Raw genomic sequence first — 26,272 nt, 5'->3', positions numbered from 1 at the left:
ATGTTGCCATATTCCACTGATCTGCGTAAGAAATGAACAAGCAAAATGCAGGGAATCGAAAAACGGCAAACTAGCAAACACGGATGTAAACGATGTAGGATTCAAATTTTCCCAAAAAAAGGAGGGATATTTGCTGTCCACATTTGTCAGGCCTCTATGTTACACAGCAAACTCATACAGTGATTTGATCATCTTCCTCTGTTTCATCACTGCTCATGATATTTTACTCTACATTTAAGAGCAATTTAGTATGAGAGTCATGCATGTGGTCACATTGTGTCTTTTTTAAGACAGGTGAGTTAATTAGAGCTAAAATCATAGAGCCTTAGCATTTTAGTTTCTAAATAACAATGAGGGTGTGCTTGGGCATGCCATCCCTAAAGAACTAGCATTTACTGTAGCTACAGTTGACTGCTGATGGGCTTTGGATCACAAGGAATGTTTTAAGTTTTTAATTAAGATAATGTTATGCCAGTAGAATAGCAGTAAATGCGGGGTTAGGGTTAAACTACGAGTTGAAGAAAGCATGAGCCGTATTCTTGTACATTCTGTTTGTAAATTAAAAAGAGAAAGAAGAATGTTGAATAACACAAATGAAAAACAGCTTTAAAAGTTTGTTGTTGCTGTTTTTTCTTTTGCTGCATATCACATAAACCACTTGCACACAACACACAGAGTCAGGGAGGAGTCTGGAGAATCCATTACCCGCCACAGTCATTGGCCAAATGACTTTCACAGAGAGCTGGTACACTGGTTCATGATGTAGAGTGTTTTCCTCTGGATCTATTAGTAGCATTCGGGCTCATAGGTTATACCAGTGACCTTCACACCGTTTCTCCGGGGCCATCAATTTTTAAATCCAATTTCTGCCGTCCCAAAGAATAATTTAGGTCCACAAGGCTGTTGTCTTGGCATGTCTGAGCAAATTTACCCCAGTATTAACAGACACCTTTGATGGTCTTTGAAATGAATCACAGGAATCTTTTGGAACCCCCTTTTTGTGATTTGTGAGAGTGAACACAAAGGAGAGAAGAGAGGGGAGGCAAAATGAGAGGACGGCGAGAGAAGTGTCATGGTGTTTTAGAGAGCCTATGTCAGGCCATGCAGAAGAAGACAAGAGCACCGAAGAGACAGGAGACAAGACACAAATGGGTAAAAAAAAAAGAAAGAAGAAAAAAAGCTGGGGAATTGGGGTGACAAGAGGAGCCAGAGAAAAAAAAAGTGGAGATGAGAGGCAAGAAGGTGAGGCAGGGAGAACAAGGAGCAGAGGTGCAGAACTGTGAGAAATACTGCAATTAAATGAAAGCCCTGTAAACAAGTTAATCCCCGTTTCTGTAATTTAAGTCCTATAGAAAGTGTTGGGTGTAGGATTAAAATGTGTGGAGAGCTGTGAAATTATTTCATTATATGAAGATTGGTCAGAGATGTAAACACCATATGCCGGGTGAACCTGTCCATCTGAGTTCTCCCGAGCTGCACAGCTTGCCCAGTATATGAGAGTGTTAATTTTTAGAGCTACTGTCTTTTTCATGGCTGGCACTAATGTCTCAAATCTGGACAAACTGCAGAATTGTTACAGGGGAGCAGCCGAAAAGTGCTTGCCTTTTACGAGGGCAGTTTCACACTTTACTAGTTGCCTATAGGGGAGAAGGCACATGACAATTAATTCAATCAACACACACTATGCAAGATTGCATTAAGATTGGTACATTGCGATAAACCGTATTCCGTTACGCATGTAAACAGTTTAATCAAATCACTCTCAGAATCAAAGTAAGATTTGTAATTGGATTAGTGTATGATGATTAGATTATAGTGTTTATGCAAACAAAGTCACGTTATACACATTCACTCAAGATAAAAACCTGAAATAGGTCACTTTCACTCTAGGGCTTTGCCTACATTTTTGCATTTTGTATATTCATTTGATCTTTGTATGATTTCTCATCTACGATTCTTAAACACGTTTGTCAGGAAAAAAAGGAGCAAACTTTTTCCTTATCCAACTGTTTTTGCGAAGGTCATTTAGACTGCAATGTGCAATATGCATGGAATAAAGTTATTTTTCTTTTTTTTTGTCTTGTACTTTGGCAAAAGGCCTATTTTGTTAAAATCATAGCTCACTGTTTTATCATAAATCATAACTCCGTTGACTACAAGGGCTATGACATGCATTTTTTCATATAGAAGTCTTTGGCGTAAATTACTTACAGTGAGAATTTGTATTCTCTACAGGACCTGTGTTTTTTTTTCAAATCACTGTTGCTGATCAAAAATGTTATATTTACCATCCCAACTGCAAAAACTTTTCCAGGTGGTGCTAGGCCAAACCCAAGGGACAAGGCCAGAGGTCGAGCACCACTGGAGCGTGATATGTAGTTTGGACAGGCCGGAGCAAATTAATTATGCCGTCATAAATGTGTTGTCATTGTTATTTCCTGTGTCTGTGCGTATGTGTAAGTGTATACTATATCTGTCTTTGTTTTAGCGGCTTGTGTTTCTGGCTATGTCCTTGAGAGTGTGCGTGCTTGGAAAGTATAGTGTATTAAAAAGTCAGTCACTGATGAGGTAACTAGAGTGATGAAATTATAATATTATGTAATGTAATAATGAAAACACCAGCTCACTCTGCTTGTCTCTGTCCCCCTTCTCTCCTCCTACTTTCCCTCCGATTCCCTGTCTCTGCTCTGATTACTGTGCCATCCTGCAGGCCACACACACACACACAATCACACACACGAAAGAAGGTTTAAGAAGAGGTTGGGAGCCGCCCAGAACTGCAGTCGCTTCTGGGAAGAGACTGAGCTAAAAGAAAGGAGTGAACAGACAGTGATGAAGTATAAACCCTGGAGAGAGAGCATGAGGAGGCAACGGAAGGGAAGAGAGAGAGGGGAAGAGAGAGGGAAGTAACAGAGACAAGTATTTTTTTCATGGGGTGTTCACTCGCTTAATCACCCAGTCTCCCCCTTTCCTGTGAAAGAAACCAAAAACATTGTTTAAAGACTAGGGGCTGCATTTTCTGAAATGAGGAGTTGAGGGTAGAATATCCAACACAGAACAAAAAAAACACAATTCTGTAATTATTAGGAAAACAATCCAATTCAAATTCAAAGATTTAAACTATGACATTTATGTACAGTATGGTGTAGCCAGCCAAAAACAGTAATTTGGTCTTATATATTATACAGTGTCTCAGCAGGCGCGATTGTGTTTTCCATCACATCTAGAAGTAGAAGAAGCTTGTAAGATTTGCAACCTGCTTGTTCTGCCATCCCGGGCATAAATTACCCAACAGATGGCACAAAAATCTTTTACACGGGACACTTTCCACTATAATAAACAGAACTTGGCTGTCTCTGTCTGTGTAACTATATTGTTTGCTTTAAAGATTTTTTCTATTTAGCATTGAAATCGTTATCAACTCTTCAAAGTAGTTCTGTAAGTGTCTAATTTAGTGTTATCACTACATGCTGTAATGTTCACTCGATGCATAGGTATTTTTTTTAGAACGCCTTCCACATGGTTTTTAAGTGGAACTAAGATTATTATTTTGGTTTATTCATGGCCACTAATATCCAGCCATAACAGCCTCCACTGTTCTGGGTGTTCTTCTAAAAGATTTTGGGACTTGGCTGCAGGGATTTGCTTGCTTTGATAAATAATATCCCTATTTGGAGCTATAAGATGTCCGACCCAAACTATAAACAGCAGCCTCAATGCCAAGCCATTTTGACATTTCACTTTCAAAGGTTAATGCCTACTTGCTTAATGTTTAAATGATCAACGCCAGGGTGATCTTTCTTTCCCGTTGTGGTCCATAGCCACCCACTCATGTTTTACTTTGTCCCTGTGAACAAGGCAGTTTAAAAACACCTTGCTGCTCTATGAGGAGGCAAGCAAGGAGGAGAAGAGACATTTAGATGAGATAAAGGGAGGGGAGGGAGCACGAAGCAGGGTCCTGTTGTGAACACTGATTACTCTCTGCCCACTTGAGATTGATGGAGAGTGACACAGCAGGCAAGCTCTCAAACCCACACACGCACACATATATAGATACACATTGTATCTAAACAACCGTGTGCACACAAACAGACACATATACAGACACAGAGGACTTCCCTTTCTCAGTATACTGATTGATGATGGCTCCACCTAGACTACATCCTGCGCAATGCTCCTGCAGTGTGTGTGGGTGTGTGCTCATTTCTCTGTGTGAATATAAGTGTGTGACAAGACTTTATCGCTCTCTCTCTCTCTCTCTCTCTCTCTCTCTCTCTGCATGTTGGAATTCGTTTGTGGGTATGTGTGGCAGATCCCACCTCTCTTAATTAGCGGAGGCTATTAAGACAGATCGCCTGATTAAGTGACATTCCCCTACTGTCTAATGAATAGCCACACACATGCACACACCAGCAGAAACACAGTCTTACATGCACACTCAAAAGAGTAAGTGTAGAGACAGTGTAGCTCTCTAATCCACATTAACCAATACAAGGATTCCTCGTGTGTGTAGAGCCAGTCGTTCATTATAGGTAGCCACTCTCACCCTCTTCACATGTACACTCTCACAAGTCAAATATCAAGTTGTCAGTGACACATGCGCATCTGCCTTTTCACTGCAGGATTCCACTTGTTTTACAAAATAGTCATCCAGCAGAACATCCACTTTATTACATTTACGATAACTAATTTGTAAGATGACACTATCCAATTTCTCCGAGATGATGACACTATCCAAAGCGACTTATGAGTGCGGGACAACCCTTGAGAACAGAAGGAGACCTTGAAGTTAGTACTAAGTGGTAAATCAAGAAAAAGACAAAGTGTAGGAGATCAGTGAAAAGCTCACACTGAAAGCTCACACTAAGTGCTGGTTAAGCATGTTGGGTTAATAGAGCTGTTAGGAGAGGAGGTGCTCTTGTAAGAGATGATTAAAAAATGGATTCCCCTGCTATTTTTTGGTAGCTTGTTTCACCACAACGTCCCTCTGTAAGCAACATGAGGGTAACCCCAAGGAGTCGATGAGCAACAGAGTAACAAGTGCCTTTTTAGGCTGATCAAAGACCAGATGTGCCACCACATTCTAGACCACCTGTAAGGCTTTAGCTGTCCATGAATAAAGGCCTGTCAGAAGGGTATTGCAGCAGTCTGGTCAACACATAACCACGAATTGTACCAATATTTGGGCCTGATTTTTCTTTTTGTATAGTGCAAAGTAGCATGACCAGAAGACCGATGCAAAATGGTAAAAGAATGATTACAGGTTATCGAACATGACACCCAAGTTTCTCACGTCCTTGGTTGGGGAAAGAGATATAGAGGCAATTTTGTGGATGTGCATAATTTGACCAAAGAGAGTACTTTGTATTGTAAAGAGAAGGGACCCCTAGCACCGAGCCTTGGTGCAGCCTTGTGTCGAGGGTATAGACTAAGAATTTTTGTCCTTACCACGACATATTGAGACAGGACCTAAACCAAGACAGCTTTTTGCCTGAGATGCCTGTAATGAACGAGTGGGTACATAGCAGGATATGGTGGTTCACTGTATCTGAGGCTGCTGATAGGTCCAGCAATATAATAACTTAGGTCTGAGCTGCAGCTCTAGCTGCCCTTGGGGCTAGGACAGTCAGCCATGGGTGAGGCAAGTTAGACCGAGCAGGTTCAGTGAATAGATAACGAAGACATGACAAAAGTCTGCATAGGTCAGATTGTCCAAATGGATGTCCATATCACCAAGGATGAGTAGTGGACAGTTGTGTTCAACAAATGGTAAGCAATAGTATGTCTACTTTATCCTCAAAACTGCCAATTTTTCCTGAGTGACGGTAAACAAAGACCATAGAGACTTTCACTGAAGCAGTCACCATAACAGCATGGCACTCAAAAGTGGTGTATTTGGCCACAGTTGAGTGGATTTCCATTTCTCCGAGATGATGAGGCTGTTCCCACCTCAGACAGACAGGAGGTTTGGGAGAATGTGTAATCGGAGTGGAGCGCAGCTGGGGTAGCATTGTTTGGTTTGATCCACTCTTTAGTCAGTGCCAAAGGCTTGAGGGGCGGTTGGTTAGCATAGGCAGGGATGAATTCAGCTTTGTTAACCGCAGACTGGCAGTCAACTAAATCATTGGACTATAGAGTATAGAGTAAGCACATTATTCATAATTTCCGTACATTTTAGGGGCTGATTAAGCTGTGTTTGCCAAGCAATTTGGAAATGTTAAATGTTTAAGAACTGCAATCACAAACTCCGCTGTGTGATAATTTTGGGAGATTTAGCGTTTGTTGCTGTTGAACTGAATTGCCTTATACAAAGATGTCTGTTGATCAGTCTACCCTCATTGTTTTGATCAGTTGCATTATTTTTTTGAGGTGTTCCTTATAAACAGACAACTGAGTGTATGATATATTTCCGTTTGTGTTCAACATTGTAGAAAATGAGCCATTTTATTTAAAAGGTTGTTAATATATTGTTCATAAATTAACCGCAATAGAATCTTCTCTGTCGTAATAGTGTGTTTTTGTGTTTTCTGATTACATTCTGCTTAAATGTTAAAATGAATAATTAACAAGATAACAAACAAAACGATGTACCACTGTCAGCTTCTCTGTGTCTTCCTCCCTCTCTCCCTTGTTTCCCTTGCTTTCTCCCTCCATGCCTCACCGTGCCTCCATCAATCTTAGCCTGCTTGCGTCCTCCTCTCACCCCATGCTTCTTTATTTCCTACTTCTCCCTCTCTTTCAACCTATACTGCCGGTGGTATAACTGGTTTGTATTTCCATGGAGGAAGAGGGGCACAAAGGATGGATGCGAGGATGGTAGACACAGAGAGGGAGAGATGCTCTTTTGGTCTAGTGTATTTAATCAGTTAGGTTCTTTTGCTCCCTCAGGCAACTCTTCACTCGATATTCTCTCTCCTGTGGACACACACACACACACACACATATTCATGGTCACACACACTCAAAGTAGTTATAATATGACCTCCCTGCACACGTATACAGCAACAACCATTGATGGTTGGTGTTTGATTCCTGACAAGTCACATTTTTGTGCAACTAAGTGAGATACTAAAACATGTTGCAGAAATTCTGTCTGAACAGTTAAGTCCATCACAGATACATGTACCCAAGTTAACGATTAAGTCCCCGTCATTCCACTTCCTCGAGGAATGCAAGCAAACGAACTGTCGCACATGCTCTGTTGATGGTCCATGACACCTTCATCAAAGAGTTTTTAGTGGCCATTTCTAACAAGCATAGTTTTAGCCAATCAATTGTATGCATGTCACTGCCAAATTCACAGGGTATGACACACTCTTAGACCATGGTGATAGAGTAAAAAATTGGAGTCCATCGGAAGATGATCTTTAATACCTCAGGGCTCCCCTGAAGTGCTTTTATAGCAGATATTTTGGGGCAACACCAGTCACAGACAGAATCCCTTAGCGTTGATGAATAATTTAATAATGCATTACAAATTGTCCACATGGGGAAAATCAACCAGCAGTTTAGAATCTGATGGTTTTAGGTAAGTATTAGGTTTTCTGATGGAAGCTTCACTTAGGCTTAACTTAAACATGTATGCACGCATTACCCTATTTTCCCACTTCATTTTTTCTATACATTAATGCTTAGGACCTTTGCAGTAGCTGTACAACATCTCAACAAGAAGTGTGGAGCTAGTGTTCCCAGCTGCTGAGCGGATACAGATTAGTGACCTTTTTAGTCGCCAGCTTGTTTCTGTAATCTTCCAGCTATTACCGGAAGAGAGATTTTTTTAATTATACCTTCATCTTGCACTTCAGAGTTTTTAAAGTGCTTCCTGAGCACGTAGTTTATTATTTTAACATCTCACACACATAGAGAGACTGCCTTTAAGGATTTATGATTTAATTCTTCTTTTAATATGGGAACAGATTGAATATGCACACATTGTACCCTTAATGATGTACCCTGGGTAATGATATCCTAGCAGGAAGTGAATTAGGAGCTGTAAACATGAGTAATACTTGTGAGAGAGTGCACATATGAATAGCCACGGAGAGGTTCTGAAGAAACGAAAATAGGGTGCAGGACATATGCAAAGACAGTAAAGAGGGGAGGAGAAGAGACACAAAACCCCCCAAATCTTGATAAATGTATACTAGTAGCAAACAATCAAATCCTCATGCAGGTGTTTCTTTATTTTTCAGCCTGTTTGAACCGGATTATAGTCACCTTAGATAACATAGCGCGAGGATGACACCTGTAATTTTAGGACTCGATGGAGGGCTGGACTTGAAATTATGTTCATTGTTATCCAAGTGCCTGACAAAACCTTTCTCAGTTCTTTGGTCTAACACCGGGGTTGGTGTTCAGAATTTTTTTCTCCAGAAAAGGTTAATCTATTTCGGGTACTTAGGTCTCTTGAGGGTTGGTCCACATCTTGCTTGTGGGCCTGTTGTATTAATTACTAAGCATGCACCATAATCTTTTACAGTCTGTGCATAGCAGAGACAGACAAGCATCGAATAGTTTACCAGCTCAGAGTCCTGTGACACAACATTACTCACAGCAATTTGAACTAACTTTATATCAGCTCATATCTCAAGCATAGTACTTTAAACAGGAATGGATACTTGGGCACATTTAGACATAGAATCTGTTCTCCAGGCTATTTCATATAATGTTTGTGTTTTATCTGTATTTATTTTCTTTATTCCCATTGTTCATATAACTCACATCAATGATATATTCCCTCTCGATCTACGCTGAGGAATCACTCACTGCACATGTGTTGACATTTGAAATCTGAAATGCCTTTTGTCAATCTCGGGGCTTGGATTTCAATGATTATTGTCCAGCTGCTGTATTATCTGACCCGCTTCCATCTTTCTCACTCTCAAGTCTCTCCAATCTAATAGACTAATTCAGCATTGATTTGCCATAGTGTATTCAATTTAAGTCAAATTTTAATAGTCGTTCTGAATTTGATATACAACAGGCGTAGGGAACCATTTTTCTAAAAAGGGTCATTTCAGGCCTTCACCGGCCGCACTGAATTATTGAACACATTTTGCACTCACCTCTCTAATGCCATGAATGGAGCTGCTTTTCTTCTCTGGATCTGCTCTGCAATAGCTCTTCAAGACAATCTGACATTTTAGAACAACATGATACTCCCTACACAGTAGGAACTCTTGGAATTCCTCGTGGAAAGCGTGTGGTTCAGTGTCTACTATTTTTCTTAACATTGATCATAATACATGGCAACTGTTAAGACATCTGACTGAACATGATCAGAGATGAAACACCCTGACCGTGACCAGACATGCATACAGCCAGAGGGGACAGCCCTGAAGGTTAAATGAATCCGTTATTTTCTTTTATTGCAGAAAAAAATAATTGCTGTCTTGGGAATTTTTGAGCAGGGCAATTTCTGAGTTGTTAGTTTTGATATTTAAGAATTGTCTCGCGGGCAACATCAAATTGTCTCGCAGGCCTGAAACACGCCGAAGGTTTCCCCCACCACTGACATACAAGATGTGAGATGTGAACAAACAAGACAAATTGATTTTAACAGTAAACAGGGATAAACAAATGCATTCTGTAACTCTTTTTGTAAAGTATGGTTATTATTTCCCCCAACATTTTTTGCAACATAATGACACAATCCCAATAATTTTTTTCCCCGGGAGTGCATGGAGAGCCTCATGGTGTAGGTGCCTACTAAGGTCATTGAATTTATTTATGCTGCTCCCTCCAATTCACAGTAATGTTAATGTATAGTTGTGTCAGTGATCTATGTAAATTGGGCCTGTTTGTGTATATCTAGGCCTGTGAATCCACGTGGTGTGTGTGCGTGTGTGTGTATACTGTATGTGTGTGTGATTAATAGTTCACATCAGAGAATCCTTATGATCTAGGGAAAAGGTGACCCTCGCTCTCTCTCTCTTTCTCACACACACACACGAACACACACACACACACACACACACACTAAAAACACCTGCTCAGCATTCTTGTGCTCCACTTTATTCTGCAGCTATTGGAGAATTTAGGTGCCGTGTGGTTGTGTATACACTGTAAGTCCACTATCGTGTGTGTGTGTGTGTGTGTGTGTGTGTGAGCATCGGTTTGTGTGTCAGCGTGTGTGCGTTGATATTAATGGACTGTGAAGGTTAACAGCAGGGGCTTATAGAAGGAGACAAGCGAACATGAGAGGGCAGCCCGCTTCATACTTTACACCGTTTATGGATGTGTGCACCTGTGTCTCAAATGTAACAGCCAAGGTGATATTACCTGTTGGTTGACGCTGCAAAACGAGAGCACGCATACAACAAAAGGGTTGATTTATGGCATTGGGGTTATTGGTAGCAGAGATTGTATTTTAGCTGCATATATTTGAAGTTTTACTCGGGCAGTGAAATGAAGTGCAAAGCAGTCACCTCCTCTAAGGCTGCTAGCAATGACCTGCCATGCTTCACTTTACCTACCACAAAAGCCTTGTTCCTCTTCTCATCCAATTAAGGGATCTTACCATCCCCGTTTGATGAAATAGTCGCAAATTGGGTCCTATGTACTAGTGCTGCCATCAAAGCCCCAGTACTTTAGCTTACTTCAATGCAAAAAAAGCTATTGTTAAAAGTGGTATATTGACAGACCGGTAGTCCCTTGGTCCTGTCTAATTGAAACCCTGTCGTGTTTGCATTTGTCTGTCTATTATGGGCAAAAAATGATGGTAAATAGTAGAATAGAATTATGTTATAATATAATAATATAATAATGATACAGTACAATGCAACACCAACCACCAGCGACAGCTTTTAGAAACAAAACTGAGAATTGAATTTCTGATCAGATTTGCTGGCTGACAAAATTGTTGAATAAGAAAAAAGATTTCCTGCTTCATAACGTCAGCCCTGTAGATGCATGAACTGACTGCTTGTATTGGCCTGTGAAGTCCTGACACTGCATATGATATTCTTATCTACTTTGTTCTCACTTCATTTTACATATGAACACAAAAAGGCACGCACACCGTGACACACACTCTCTCATGTACTCATGAAGCAATAAAGAAAGGGAAAGGATACTACGTTAAGTAAACCCAACCTAAGGCTGATTGTAAGTGACCTTTTTACAGCATGAATACCTCGTTTTACAGGCGTGAGCTCCATTCTTCCGCTCTGTCGGAGAGGAGTGTCTTTGTGTGTACTAATTCGTTCTTGCATGTCTGTACTTTAGCCGTCTTTAAAAGACTCAATGTAACTCTAAGACCTTCAGCACAAGGACATTTTTGCAACACAAAGTTATTGTGTAGGATCCTCACAGGGCCTATTGTATCAGTTTCTTTTACTTTAAAGGGTAGGAGCCAAGGTTTCGCAAGCGTGTGTTGGTATATGTTTGTCTGTTCTATTTCTTAAAAGTCTTATCTCTATCCCTCTTGCAGGTTGTCGGGCAGTAATGTCCCGTCACCCATTGTGAGCAACAAGAACTGGCTCCGACTGCATTTCGTGACTGATAGCAACCACCGTTACCGTGGTTTCAGTGCACATTATCAAGGTAAGATGAGTAAGATGCGATTACGTCTACGAAAACGGACAACTTAATTTACACACGCGCACACACGCGCACACACATAGTAGGACCTTTTATATATATATATACATTATCTACAGATGTCTTCGTTTATGACTGGGGGTTTTTCCGTTTTGCTTCTTTGCCTTTCCTTTTTTTCCCCTCTGTTTATCAGTTTCTCCCTGTTGCTTCTTATCTTTTCTTTTTTCAACTGACACTTTTCCCCCACAATTTTTGCCTCCAACTCCCTTTAATTACACCTGTTGACTCCAGTCTCCCTGTTTCCTCTCTCCTACAGTTTCTCTCTCTGTCTCCCTCTTTCCGCATCTTCCTCCCTGTGCCGTTTAGTTCTTTCTCTCTCTCATATTTCTTTGACACGAACCTAACTGGTGGAAAACATTTGAAAATCCATTCGGCAACATCCATGTCTCTCAACAGTGATAATCAAAGCTGAATGTTTGTAAGAACTGCGCACGCTGGAACCAATCGGGTTTATATTTTACACTTGTTTTTTGTTTTCATATCTTTTTGCTCTCCCATTTTTTCTTTTAGTGCAGATTGTCTGTTTTAAAAAAAAGAAAAAAAGCAACATTGACCTTTTTTTGTGAATCACCAGTGCATGGTGCATAAAGTCCATTGAACATCACAAGATACCCGTGGGGCTGTGGTCGGTTATTTCACTGCCGGAAAGTGTGCATGGGGCACACCTGCAGCACAGTTGGAAACAGGGTGTGATTGACAGACACTGTTAGTAGTGGCCTGGAAATCAATCATGGTCAAACAATCATGGTCAAACAATTTCCTTTAATCTACTTAAATCTAATCCCTGGGAACATATTTCTTTGCGTGTTTATTATTTGTTAAACTAGTGTGAACTAAAGTCACAGAAACAGTACACAGCCTTCCGCCATGCGTCATTGACTGAGTAGGCAGGCAGCACAAGTGTAAGTCACGGTCACGCTTGATACTGAAATTGCACTGTGCCACTTGATCATTACTGACACAGTCCCCGTTGTGCCTCGCCTCTCACTTCAGCACGCGGAAGTGCACTGTAAGTCACCAAAATACCAAGCAGACTCAGGCAAGCAAGTAGGGTGTGCGCCCCCTTTCAAAGTGCCAGCTCCCGGGAGCAGAGTCTGCATCGCGGGCTGTCATCAGAGCCCCGTTTGTGCAGCTTGTCAGAGGGAAACACACCATGATAATGTCTTTTTGTGTGTGTGTGTGTGTGTGTGTGTGTGTGGGGGGGGGGGGGGGGGGGGGGGGGGGGGGGACGACGACTGAAAAAAGACAGAAAAATGAAGAAGAAAAATGCAAAAATCCCCAAAAATTATTTTGTCAAGGTAATTTAGCAAAAGTAATGTGTGAAACCCAACCACAATGTAATTAGTTATTGAATTATTCTTAATGTACACATGCATCACACTGTGCATTATAGAAAGAAAAGGTTGTTGAGTATTGATATTCAAGTCATTATGAATCCTCATACATCATCTCTCTCATCCTTCTCCATGACCCTCCTCTAATTGTTTCCTGCCTCTTCCTTCTTTCATCTTTTTTTTTCTTCTCCTTCATCCTCTCCTGTCCTTTCACCCACTTTTCACCTCTCTCTTCCTCGGGCTCTCTCAGACAAGATTCAATGATTGACTGACAGCCTGACCACTCCCCTTGAGATCATCTTTAGATTTGGTTTAATTGAGTGCAATTGATCTTAATTAGTTTAAAAGATTAATCAGTGTGTTAATGAGGGGTGTCAGATTGATGGGTTAGTTGATTAATTAGTGGAGCTCTTAACCAACTTGTGATTGATTGGCTACTTCCTGTCAGCTGTCAATCTCCATTACCTCATTGGTTTTTAATATTAGAGGGGCTGGTTGGGTGGCAGAAAAACACTTTTAAAGTGTTAGCTTTTTCTGAAATAGAATATATATATATTATAATATATCCCCCAAATCTGTTCTGGTGCTTGTTCTCCATTCTCTTGCATTTACTACACTCTACATCCTCAGATTTGGTATTTAATTAGCATTCTCGCCGTGTTCATCAACTCCACTTTGTTATAAATAGTTCCACTTAATGATTTTCCAATATTCTCTTACTAAGGCTATGATACCACCCCGAAAGCCATATATTTTTCTGGTCTACTGAATTTAAATTGTCTCAAGGAGAATAATTTATAATAGCAAAGCCCATATGGTTAGTTCAGTCTAGTGGCAAGTACTAGATGAAAACAATTCCAAATTTGGACACATCTTCTTTGGCAGGATTATTGTAGTTTGTAAGACACTGCAAAGGGAGATGGGTGGTTGTAGGTGCTGCCAGCAAACTCGACCCTGTCCGTGTGCGTGTGTGCGTGTGTCTGTGTGTCTGTGTGTCTGTGTGTGTGTGTGTGTGTGTGTGTGTGTGTGTCTGTGTGTCTGTGTGTGTGTGTGTGTGTGTGTGTGTGTGTGTGTGTGTGTGTGTGTGTGCGTGTGCCCACCCAATTATGAAGTTTTGAATTAATAATAATCTTCTAATGATTAGTGTCCAAGTTTGTAGAAAAAGGGCGTTGTAAAGGTTTGAGGCGTACAAAGAGGCAGTCAAAAAAGACCAGGAACAACAGAAAAGAAAGGAAAGAGAGAGATGAGGTGATACAACATTAAGGAGATCAAGTGAAGAAATTAAAAGAGATAAATGGATATAAATCAAGAGACGAAGGGGTAAAAAGAGGGAGAAAATTACATTTTCTGAGAGATATGAGGGGTTCAAGGGCACTTGGTATTCAATTAAAAGTTGGGTACGACTCTGTTTGAGGATCATCATGTGGAAAAACAAATTTGGTGAGGCGTATAGGTGTTTTGTTGTAGAGCACCAAATATGACATGCACTCTGCGTATAGCTTATCTTTAGGCAAATGTAGATACCTATCAAACTGTCAGGCCTAGTGTGTTGCTGTGGAGTAGGAATGCTTAGGAAATTACATGTACAGGTAGGTTTGGCATATTTTGCACTCATTCAGGTTTGCCAAGTGGCAACCCACCCTGATGTCACTCACTGGCTTTTGAACTGCTGCTTTGAAGCCTCGAATTTCGCATTTCGCATTTTCACAAGCGCCATCTTGGTTTCTTTGCAACCAGATGTAGGAGCGGGGATGTGTCTGACTGAGAGAGCTCATCCGCCGCGCGCACAACTACACCTGCAACCAGGCACTGATCGGACGGACCAGCTGTCAGTCATGCTGCATCCATGTGCCAATGTATACGGTGCTTTATCAGCTATTTTACTCTAAATGAGACCATTGTTTTAAATAATCAAGATTATGTTGTATTGAATAAGACTTGAAAGTGGAGATTGAGACCATTAACTCCTCAGGAAAATGTTTACTGACGCCGTAAATCAAGTGAGAAGTAGAGTAATTTTCTCATAGACTTCTATGGAAACTGACTACTTCTTTTGCAACCAGTGGACACGCCCTCTGCTGGTTATTCCAGAGAATACAGGCTTCAAGCACGTCCACACCTGCTTCATTTTACGGGTTGGGTGACTGCGTGTATTAGGGCTTGTACGGCTCACACACAGACTCTTAGAAAATAATCAAACAAGCGTATGATTACTTACGTGCCTCTCGTCATCGGATGCCTGGTTTCAGAAGCAGGAAATGCCTAATTCGTGAATTAGTGTTTTTGGTAAAGTAAAGCTTGCAGCTCGTCTAAATGGATTAATGCAATTCACTGAGTTAATTGTCCATTTGAATTCTTAATTGACGTTTTAAAATGATTCACAAAGGCGGCAGTGTTTTGAAACACACCGTAGGGTATATGTTGATAGAGCTCAATTCAGGGCATTTAACTATTTCAATTCAAGAGCCCTCCCCTGTACACAGTGTTCTAGTTAATCAGATAAATTATTCCTATTTACATGGTATACATTCTGTTCCTCCAATCTCAGGCAGTTCTATTGATCTTTACTGAAATCGTCAAAAATCTGAAAATGGCAGCACTTATATCTTTGGTTAAATACTATAAATATAAAATTAGAGTGAGTCAGAACAATTTACAGGCAGTCTTATATTTTATCTTTATGTTTGATTTGAATTGCCATATCTATTTCTAGAATTTTGGACTGCTGTGTCAGTAATTCATGCATCTCTCTGCTCCTTCCTCTCCCCTTTACAGCTGAATACAAGAGCAACCATTTAATGTCCATTAGCATGTTTCATTAAAGCTCAGTAGTTACCCGGTTATGTCAACATCTCTGAGCTTTCCTCCTCAGGACCAAAATGCATTTAAAGATTCTCTCCATCATATTATATAAAGCTAGTCTGCTATTTCTGAGTGTGTTCCGAAGCACCCTGTATGTTCTAACTGTTGTACCTTTCAGGCCTAGACGAAATCAGACTTGGTGTAGTGTCTTAGCAGGGGAACCGCTGTAAGTTCATTTAATCATCCTTGTATTCACAACATGTCATGTGACTGTGGCGTTGCACTGGGGGACTCGGAATAACTAAAACATTGTATATTGTGTGCCTGTCTTGTAGACTGTGAGTTAACATGCCATGTGAGGGTTACAGAATGTACATTCAAAAATTAAAGTTAGATATATCCATCCATCCATTATCCATACCACTTTATCCTTTTAGTGTCGCAGGGGGTTGGGGCTGGAGCCAATCCCAGCTGACATTGGGCGAGCAAGTTAGATCTACATTTTTTTCTTTTCTTTTTCAGACTTTTTGGAAATATTGCAAATTGAAAGTGTGTTATGAATCCTCTCACTTACTGCCATATCTGTTGTCCTGCAGTCCTCAGAAAATATCTTTGCCATGAAGTCATTGCTTGTGTTTCAAAAGTGTTTCTGCCAGGGAAGGCACACCAAGTCAAATCTCACAACATATAATTATTGCATTGGCTTTCTCATATAGTTTTCATTGGCGTAAAACCCTACAAATAGCAGCCATTCAGACATCCTCCCAGGAAGGCATACAGGGGACCTTGGCACGAGTGGTGGTTAGGGTGATGAAGTGGCGAAGTGACATAGCAATGACAACAGATCAACATGAATTGTAAAGTAGTTTGAATACTTTGATGATCATTTTTTGACAGGGAGGCTGGAAAAAAAAAATCCCAGTGACAGAAACAAGTGTGATAATCTGAAAGATAAATGTCTTCCAGCTTGCGGTTTTGCTTAAAGCTTCATTATTGCCATCACCCCAGACCCCGGTGCAATCCCAATGAAACAACAAATCAGATGGTTTGATATTTTTCATGCAAGTGCATGCTTGAGGCTTCTAGAAGAATGTAAAGCCTGCAGGTTTTAATGTTTGGACATATTGTGAAAATTGAATTGTGGTAAAAGCCTGAGTGATGCTCAAAAGTTCCCTTAAGCAAAGTACTGTCACCCAGCTGTTCCATTGCAATATGCACGGACCCTAGTGGAACAAGCCAGCTTCCAGATGTAGCTGGCTATGTTCGAGTTATTCTCTTACCCCCAGCAACTACACCTCTAAGCTTGAGCTGTAAATGGGAATGTGTTTTCATTCATCTTCCCTGTTAAATAAAAAAAGAACACAAACAGCTCTCCCTCAAAGCTAGAAACTGATCCTGCTGCCAAATAAACTCTAGAATTGTCAACGGCCAGAGGAATAATATATGAGAACACAATTTTACAGTGAATTTACCCTTTAAACGAGTCAGCTTTTGAGGTTCATACTTTTTGCATCAAAACATATTCTTGCTATGTTATTATTTATAGCAAGGAAAATACGTGCTTTCATTCAATGAGTCACTAAGCTGTCAAACTACGGTCATTTAAAATGCTGCTCCTTGTGAGATTTTAGCAGAGTTGTAAATCAGTATAGATGTTACTGGGTCACAGTCAGTGATGATGGCTGAGAGGATGTGATTCAGAGGGAATTGTACAGGGTCGTCTGAAGATCCTTATTTACTTCATCATTGTGAAATGCATTGTTTGGGAAATGCACAATCTCAATAATGTTTTGATGGTCTTGCCTTTTACAAGTATTAATGCTTTGTCAGTGTAGAGCTCCTGTCCCCCATGACCCTCAATCGAATTAGGGGTGTAGCTAAAGGCTGGATGGATCTATACCCTTTTATATTGTGACTGCAAAACATGCAAACCCCTTTTCATACTTTGCTAATGTTGACTATCTTAACATGCCTGCACCCCGCCTGACTCAGCACTAGCTGACAACAGTGATCTTCGGCATAATTTGATTTTTCACTGTTCATTCAAATCAAGCAATTCCGGGGGCCACGCTGTGCTAACAGGTGCCTTTTCAAGGTCTAGCAACGCCAGATTCCGATCCACCACACAACTTTCCTTACAATTTTACTATTTTTGCTGTATGCCCTGTCCTGCTGCAGCCTATAAAATGCTCAGCTGTGTTAGGATGGCACTTGTTTCTATTTTTTCCAAAATAATCTAACTGTCTGGGTCTGCAGGAAATGTAGATAACTTGTTTCAGAAAAAAACAACCTCTTTAAACCTCAATTTACTAATACAGGAAGATGGAATGTGGTGCTGAGAAAGGATAGGATGAGAGCTTGAGCTACAGCTCCATGCTGACCTTTGTTGTCATCCTGTTGGGATTTTAGGCAGGAGCTTCAAATCAATATGATCTTTCAGAATCCAAAATTTTCAATTTTCTCAAACATCAGCATAAAAAGGAAATGATCCACGTCTCTTTTCTTGTCCCTAATCTGTGACTGTTTTTACAATGACCCATGTACAGAAAATAGGAACAATGTAATGTTGTTTTTAGCAGCCTTCCTTTTGACCACAAGTATACACGTATCTCTTAATCAATTCTAATTAGATGAGAAAAAGATCTGCAAAGATTTCAGCCACTAATTATTTCTATTAAGTCGATTGGCATATTCGTACATTTAGCATGATTGCCCCCCATGTGGCTAATATGAGGTACACAAATGGCCATGGGTGACACCACAAACAAAGATTATTGAGTTCCACTGAAAGATCAGATAAAGACATGGTACTCCTAAATCAGAAGTGCGCTTGCTTCCTTCCACACACTTTCCTGCATGGTACAATGTCTGAGACTACACTCTCAAATGCCTGAAACTACACCCTCAACACCTGGGGGTGTGTGTGTGTGTGTGTGTGTGTGCGCGCGCGCGTGTGTGTGCGCATCTGTGTGTGTGTGTGTGCGTGTGTGTGTGTGTGTGTGTGTGTGCGCGCATGCGCGTGTGTGTGTGCGTGCGTGCGTTTGCATCTTGTCAATGCGTTTGTCAGGTGTGAACAATCACTTTCCTTCCCTGCGGCAGAACCTACCAATCACGTCCCTCCATCATCTCTCTTCATTACGTATTCATGAGTTTCTGTGTCTGCGGGGCTGTGATTGGCTCTTAATGAACAACTGACGGCATTATCAGTCAGCCAGTGCTATGGCAACCAAATAAGTCAGTCAGTACAAAAGAATCACCAGTCAACCACTGGTACAGAAACATTATTCAACCCGAGCAGAGAGACAGCCTACCCCTCGGGGAAGTTGACATATTGGATATTGTCGACTGCATGGTACCTTTGATATGACTCTCATAATGTCTCAAACGTACTTGTGATCAAGTGCACACATCTCATAAAACCTAATTACCTTTGGTAATTATAGACAAGGAAAACCAGGGCACATGTGGAATATACCAGTAGGTTTTTGTGTAAATAAATCTCCATGTCTGTTTTTCTTGTCAAGTTTGGCCTATGAATCAGTCAAGCTGAACACAGACATGCTGCCGGCCTCCAGGGTTTCATATGAGCTCATAAATCTATGAACTACCCCTTTATCAATTTTTTTATTTATATTATTGGTGGAGCTTGCGGTTCACCCTCACTGGCTCTCATTGTTGACTTGATACTGTGCTGTCGCTGTATCAAAATGGTTGTTAGCACTGGGATCATTCCAGTACGTGTAGCAAGGAATTTAACTTGCTTAAATTAATGCAGGTAGATTACATATACTCAATCTGATTGTATGATTGCTGGTTTGTGGTAACAAAATAGTTCATCAAATGTGGATGGTGTCTGTCGCATTGACAGCTGCCCTCGCCAAGTGATTGTACTCACTAATTACAAAAATATGATGATAAACTCAGTGTAGGCAAAGGCCTGTATTGTGCATTGTAGCCTAACCGTATACATATCGCCTAGTTAATGTAAAACATTATATATATATATATATATATATATATATATATATATATATATATATATATATATATAATGGGAGAATAGTTTTATATGGTTCAGTATGTATTTTATCAACTATGTTTTGTCTGCTCCTGAACTGTTGAATTTTACTGTTTTGTGTCTACTCCGTTGCTAGTTAAATATAGTTTTGTTAAATATGCAATGTTTTAGTTTATAAATATAATTAACTTAAATCCAGCTGCCATTCCATCTGCTGTTTGCAGTGGAGCTTCTGCTTGTAGGCTATATTATTAACATGGGTATATTTAACTTTGATGCATATTCACACAGGACGGGTTCATGATGCATATTAACACAGGCGTGATACAGTGAATGAATTTGCAGAGGCAGAAACTAATTTGACTTTTAACTATTTTTTTTGCCTAACATTGGGGAAATACATTTCAAACCTGAATTTAAGACACAGCTTCCTCTGGTTGTTGAATATACAGATGAACATCCTCAATTAATGGGAATTGGGACATTTTCAAATACAAGTTTCATCTGTTACCAGTGTTACAATTATGTAATATTGTTACACTATTTTGTCCTGTTATGCTTTTGGGGGTAAAAGTTTTACTTACAACAAATTAGGACCCTATCGTCCATTGACTGATGGTCTGAAGGTTTTAGTGTCCAAAATTGTTTCATGTCATTTCTGCAAAGCAGTGGAATGAAAAATGTTTTCTCTGTTATCATGGTTTCTTGTAAGCTACATTTTTAAATACAGCTGTCTGTATTTCTTCAAAAAATGTTTGGGAAATGACCTGAGAACAGAGGAAGAAGGATAAACGAGCGACATATGAATCACTGCTTTTAAATATTATAAATGAAATTAAATGAAAGACACTTTCATCTAAGAGACTGCAGATACTGTATCAGATGTTAAGTGTGTGTTGAGTACTTTTGAATAGCTATGACACCGGTGTCAGGAATGATAATACTTTGTGTATGTGGATTCCTGTGAAGTTTGAAGTATGAAGTTTTTTTTTGCATTCAGATCCTCAGAGTTTGCTATAAACAGTTGTGACATGCAAAATTATTTTAAGATGCAAAGGAAATTTTCATGATTAGTTTAACTTGACATTGATCAAGAATTGCAAAGTCTTTCCACATTTGTAAAACAGTGTGTCTATCATTGGCATCTTTAGAAATATGAATCAACATTATACAGCCTCAAAATACATGATGGCCCAAACCCATAATGCTTTTTAGCCAAACTCTGTTATAACTATTAATGCACCCAAAGAGATGATACACCAACACTGCATTATGTCTTGAACAGTGTTGAAATATTTAAGCATGTGTTCACTTCTAAACACAGGTGAATGTCACCCATTGAAAAAAATGCTGAAATTATTATAACCTGGCAATTACAGGAGGGATGCAGGCCTTCGAAATAATAATAAATTGATAATGCCACTGTAAAAATATACTGTACCTGATCAACATTTTATTTTTTATTTTAAGGGTATGCGTGTTGTGTAGCTATTTGTTGTTGTTGTATTTGTTGTTTAGCATACAGATGTTAAAATCTATATTTCAAGATTAATTAAGCACTTAGCAGCACATTTTTCACTCAAATAAGGGTATTATACAGTGGGAATGGGTCTTTTCACGCATGCACATGCCAAACACACAGACATACAGATGGAACCACATTAAATTATCATGCTGGTAAACACAATAATGCCCACATGTGGTTAACACCCAGCCACTTTACATGTAATAAATCGTTAGCACATTAGCACATTAATCAATCCTGTGTTATGTCAACATGGTAAGTAGGGTACCACTAGCAAATGTGCAAGTGTGTAGCTATGAGCCATTAGGATAATTGTTGACATAAGCTACCCATGATGTAATTTAGCCATGTCGCATAGAATACCACTGATGTATGTGCTCATACGTAGCCACTGTATAAAATTAGGGATAATTGCGGCACATTAACTCATCTGCCATTTTTCAGGGGACAAAAAAATGTCCCCTGATTCAGGGGATTTGTCTGGTCATTATGAAAATGACGCCTGCCAAACACGCTATCAGACATTCCCTGACGTGACTTTGTCACTCAGGACTAGATATATTCGTGTTTATATTTTAATCATGTATGTTGACAGTGTATTCATTTGTTTTGACAGAGTACAGCAGAAAAAACAAAAAAAAAACAACAAATTGAGATTACTCCGGGGTGTTTAACTATTGCATGGAGTCAAATACGGCACTCTCCGACTCACTCTGTCACCAATCTTTCCAGCCATACATGCTGCGCTACGTTAACATGCAGTTCAACATCGCTCACCAATGCGTTGAAATAATGTCACCCATGTTGGAAAAGCTTGTTCTCACAGGAATCCCTCTGTCACTGTGTCTCCTTTTGTCTTTGATTCACTCTGATTAAAGGAACCCTTTATTTTCTAACATACCATTAGCTGAAAATGCTTTGATTTCAGACCTGCATCGTTGCCATTTTGATTAAAGCTGTGATTTCCATTACCAGCTTTTGTTCAAAATATGATGGGGCTTCCAGCAGAACACGTGTCCGAGTGACGGAGAGAGAAAGACTGAGCTTTCCTTATTGCCCAAAACCCTGGAATGTCAATCACTTTTCTACGTCCTTCCCCCTTTCCGCTTCTCTTTTTGTCTCCCTCTGCCTCTCTCGCTGTTTGTTTCCACCATTTTTAAATTTACTTTGCCTTGGTAACATTCTTTTCCACTGTCCTCTTCTCCCTCTCAGCATTGTGAGGGAGAATAATTTCTTTTTTAATTCCTTGGGCAGAACTCCTTTTTTTCTCACTTTATGCAATCTGTTCTCTGATTTCTCTTCTCTGTATTCTGTTCTCCTCTGCAGTGAAGCGATCAGTAGATTTTAAATCGCGAGGCGTTAAATTATTCCCTGGCAAAGACTCCAGCAACAAGTTTTCAATATGTGAGTTCACATCTTAATGTCACTTTGGCTAATGGACTATGGCTAATGATGTGCTTTTATTAATTATGTCTCTCAAAAAGACTGTTGCATTCAACACATTTGTATTGCTGATTATTGATAACCGACGACCATGCCGCGCTACCTGTGATTGCATAAATTCACAGACACAGTGCAAACATTTCTGTCTGTCATGTTAAAATGGGGGGGAAAAATGGGTAGACAATTGTGTTGTAAATGCCACAGCCTTTGTAAGAGCATGCTCTTGCTATTCTTGGCTACTGTTGTATATATTTTTTTGTTGTTTGATGTTTTGTATATGTATTTTGGTCATGGTGTCTTGGTTTATGCATGCTTCTCCATGGCTTGCTTTATTTCGCGGCTTGTTCTGATATGATTAATCATGGTTTGTTTTGGCTTGCTTTGGGCTCGGAATTTGAATCAGCTTTTGTGATATTGTTTACCGTCCCCTGCTTCTCCCTTTCTCCGTTCTCTTCTCCTTCACTTGTAGACTTTAATACACAGATCACTGAGGGCATCAATGCAATCTTCGAGTTCATCACCACATCTCTCTACCATAGAGGCTAATGGTGAAATTATAAATGTATGATGCTCTAAATTCCCTTCATTATTCCAATCTTTATATGCATTACTCAAATTTGCCAACACTTTATGAGTACGAAAATGTTCATGTTCATTCACTGTTCCTTAAGTAACTACCACAGTCTCCGTTTAAACTTTGTGAAGACCAAGTTGTAGGAATAAGACACTTTTGAAACCCCTTAATGAGACATGCTGAATTTAAATGTTCCAGTACGTAGGTGCTAATGGTTCAGAAGTCATTTGACATCCTGTAATAAAAAAAAGAGACGAGAAAATGACCACGAGAACATAATCTAGTTCCATATAAATCCCTTTCCAACGCCATTGAGAGAACATGCACAAAAGTATAATAAATCTCCTAAAAATAGAGCAGCAGCTTCGTGGCTGAGATTTCACCTATTGAGACTGTCAGTACCCAGTTTAACCTCGAATATTTTAGATATATTTTCCATCAAATTACATAACATTACTTTATTTCTTACTCAGTTATTTGTCTCTTTATTACCCCTCTTCTACTCGCTCTGTCTCTTTCGCACATACTCTCGAATATCACAAAGATCAGTTTTTTGTGTGCCACAGATCATGGTGATCGTATTTATGGAAGTCTTCTTTAATCATAAGCAACATAGCACACACATTTATTACACACACTTCACTGCCAGCAGTACATTATACTGAACATAAACACTGAACATGCTTATATATATGTTTGCACACCCACAAGTTCATAAAAAATCTATGCGTCAATACTTGAATAGACGCAAATACACACAAGACACAAATAAATACACACATATACACAGACCCTGCTTGTCCATGTCGTGAATTTGTTTGCATGTTTGCTATTGACCCGTGCTGATGCATTTGTTCTTTTTTTGGAACATCTCTGACTTGGTTGCCTGTCCACTTTGTGTTGTTGTGAGCGTATGTTTACGTGTGAATCTCTTAAATACTGTAAGAGCTGATTAAAAAGTGATGAGCTGAGCACAGCACAGCGACACGGTGCATTGCAGATTCATCAGGCTTCTCTGACAGGTTGGAGAGTCACGGTTGAGGTTTGATTCTGCAGATGTGAATCGGTGTGTTTATTAGCTCTGCCCTGTTCGGTTCTGTTTTTTTTTCCTTTCCTCTGCTCTGACTGGTTTAACTCTTCAGCGAAGCACAGGACCTCTTTGAGCGCGTGTCTGTGTCTGTCCGTGCCACATGGTTCAGTTGTATATGTATATACATGTATATATTTGTGTGGGATTTGTGTGTGTGCTCATACTACTTATACTGTAACCAGTCCCTCTGCTATGGTGTGAATTGTCCAGATGGTCAAATTAGCCGCTCCAACAAAGCAACAAACTATCTAACAAATACACACACGTACAAATACACACCAAACACCTGCTGGGTTTGCTGATACAGACTAAACATGTACATGTGTGTTAGACAGATAGCTCCCGACCGCCTGGGTGGGTTAGGGTGTTTGTGTGGAAGCAGAAATGGGCAGCAGCATCATCACTCAGCTTGTGTTTGTTACACATTATTGAGTTATCTGGGATCAGCATTTTTTTGTTTGACAAAAGATCAAATTGAAGAAAACCTAAATACATTTTTTTCAAACCCTTTGAATAATGATAAAAAAAAAGAAATAGACTTGTTTAAATAAAAAAATTTTAAAAAACAGAAATTCTGATTAGATTTTCTTTTTCTGGGGTTGTGGAAGAAAAGCACTTTGACTTTTAGATGAGATGAACAGTGACTTAATGCAGCAGCAAAAAAACCCCATAAAAGATAAGTTTGAACTGATCGGGGCGAAAATATGCTCCAAACAACAATAATGACTCATGGAGATATTGTATTTGCCACCCAAAGAACATCATCAATTTTGCTCGTTCACATTCACTCAAACATAATTGAATCACACTGATCAAATGAGTAATCAACAGACTACTGGCACATAGTTGCTGCTTTAAAAATAAGCTGAATATAATACTGCACCAAATGATTCGTGCTGTTGCCCTCTCATCTGAATTTCAGTCAATGCATTTGAATATCAAAATGCACCATGGGGTGTTTTTGTTCGCTGTATAGCCGAAGTAAATTAGCACACCAAGACAGTTTCTCCCTCTAGTAATATTCTACTGACACCAGACATTAGGAGAGGATGAACAACTAGAAAAGTGGCCTCATTTTACTTTCACTGGAGTGAATCAAAGATGAGCAGAACTCAAGGGTTATTTGATCAGCTTTACTCTTCGCCCTGGTCTCATTAAGAAATGTGAGAGATCCCGTCATCCGGGCCCTAAACTGAGTAAAAATGGGTATTCAGTGTTCAGCGGCTCGTCAAGTTATGATATTACTGCTGATGCTTTTGTTGTGTGTGGAAAAAATAATAATAGTTTGCTTTGAAATTGAAAAGTTTTCAAAAAGGAAAGCTATTAAATTGGAAGAGAGTTCCTTGTGTTTTGCATTCTTTCTCATACCTGACAGCTATATTTGTTGGCGCTCCCTGCATAGAGCGGAAGCTTTTTGCCTTTTCCCTCTGCGCTCATCCACATACATACGAGTTAACCCAGCAGCCGTTCCTCGAATGTTTTCTAACTTGCTCAAGAGAAAGAAGGAAGAGTCTGAAAGGTTGGGTTTTTTTTTATGGAAATACGAAATTCTGTACTGTGGTGTCTGTTCAAGGAAAGCCAATGAAATATAGCTGTGGGGTTATTTATATGGAAAAGGAGGCCGCGGAGACTGAATGACAATAAGAGATTAAGAAACCAAACAAGTGAGCCAGAATAAAAAGAGACAAAAACAGCAAAACAAAGACAGGAAAAGGAAGGAAAGAAATGACAAAATAATAAAAGCTACTGACACATATTGTCAACAGGAGTATTGCAATTAAAGACAGTAAGAGAGAAAGTAGAGATCCATGGTGTTAGATACTGTACATGTTTCTTATGGTGCTGTGGCCTCAGCTCTGCTCTGTCTGTTGTCTGTTCTACCACT

At 39.8% G+C, this 26,272-nt stretch overlaps 1 protein-coding gene across 1 annotated transcript in view; it reads left to right on the top strand.

The window, feature by feature from the left end:
* Positions 1–26,272, top strand: part of LOC118292237 (CUB and sushi domain-containing protein 3) — a 288,046-nt gene that overhangs the window by 151,089 nt on the left and 110,685 nt on the right. The window contains exons 7-8 of the mRNA XM_047330255.1: positions 11,432–11,544; positions 22,607–22,684. Coding sequence (XP_047186211.1) covers positions 11,432–11,544; positions 22,607–22,684 — 191 coding nt within the window. The remainder of the gene's footprint in view (positions 1–11,431; positions 11,545–22,606; positions 22,685–26,272) is intronic.

This window comes from Scophthalmus maximus, chromosome 22 (assembly GCF_022379125.1).
Source record: "Scophthalmus maximus strain ysfricsl-2021 chromosome 22, ASM2237912v1, whole genome shotgun sequence".
Taxonomy (NCBI): Eukaryota; Metazoa; Chordata; class Actinopteri; order Pleuronectiformes; family Scophthalmidae; genus Scophthalmus; species Scophthalmus maximus.
This window is presented reverse-complemented; position numbering and strand designations above follow the sequence as displayed.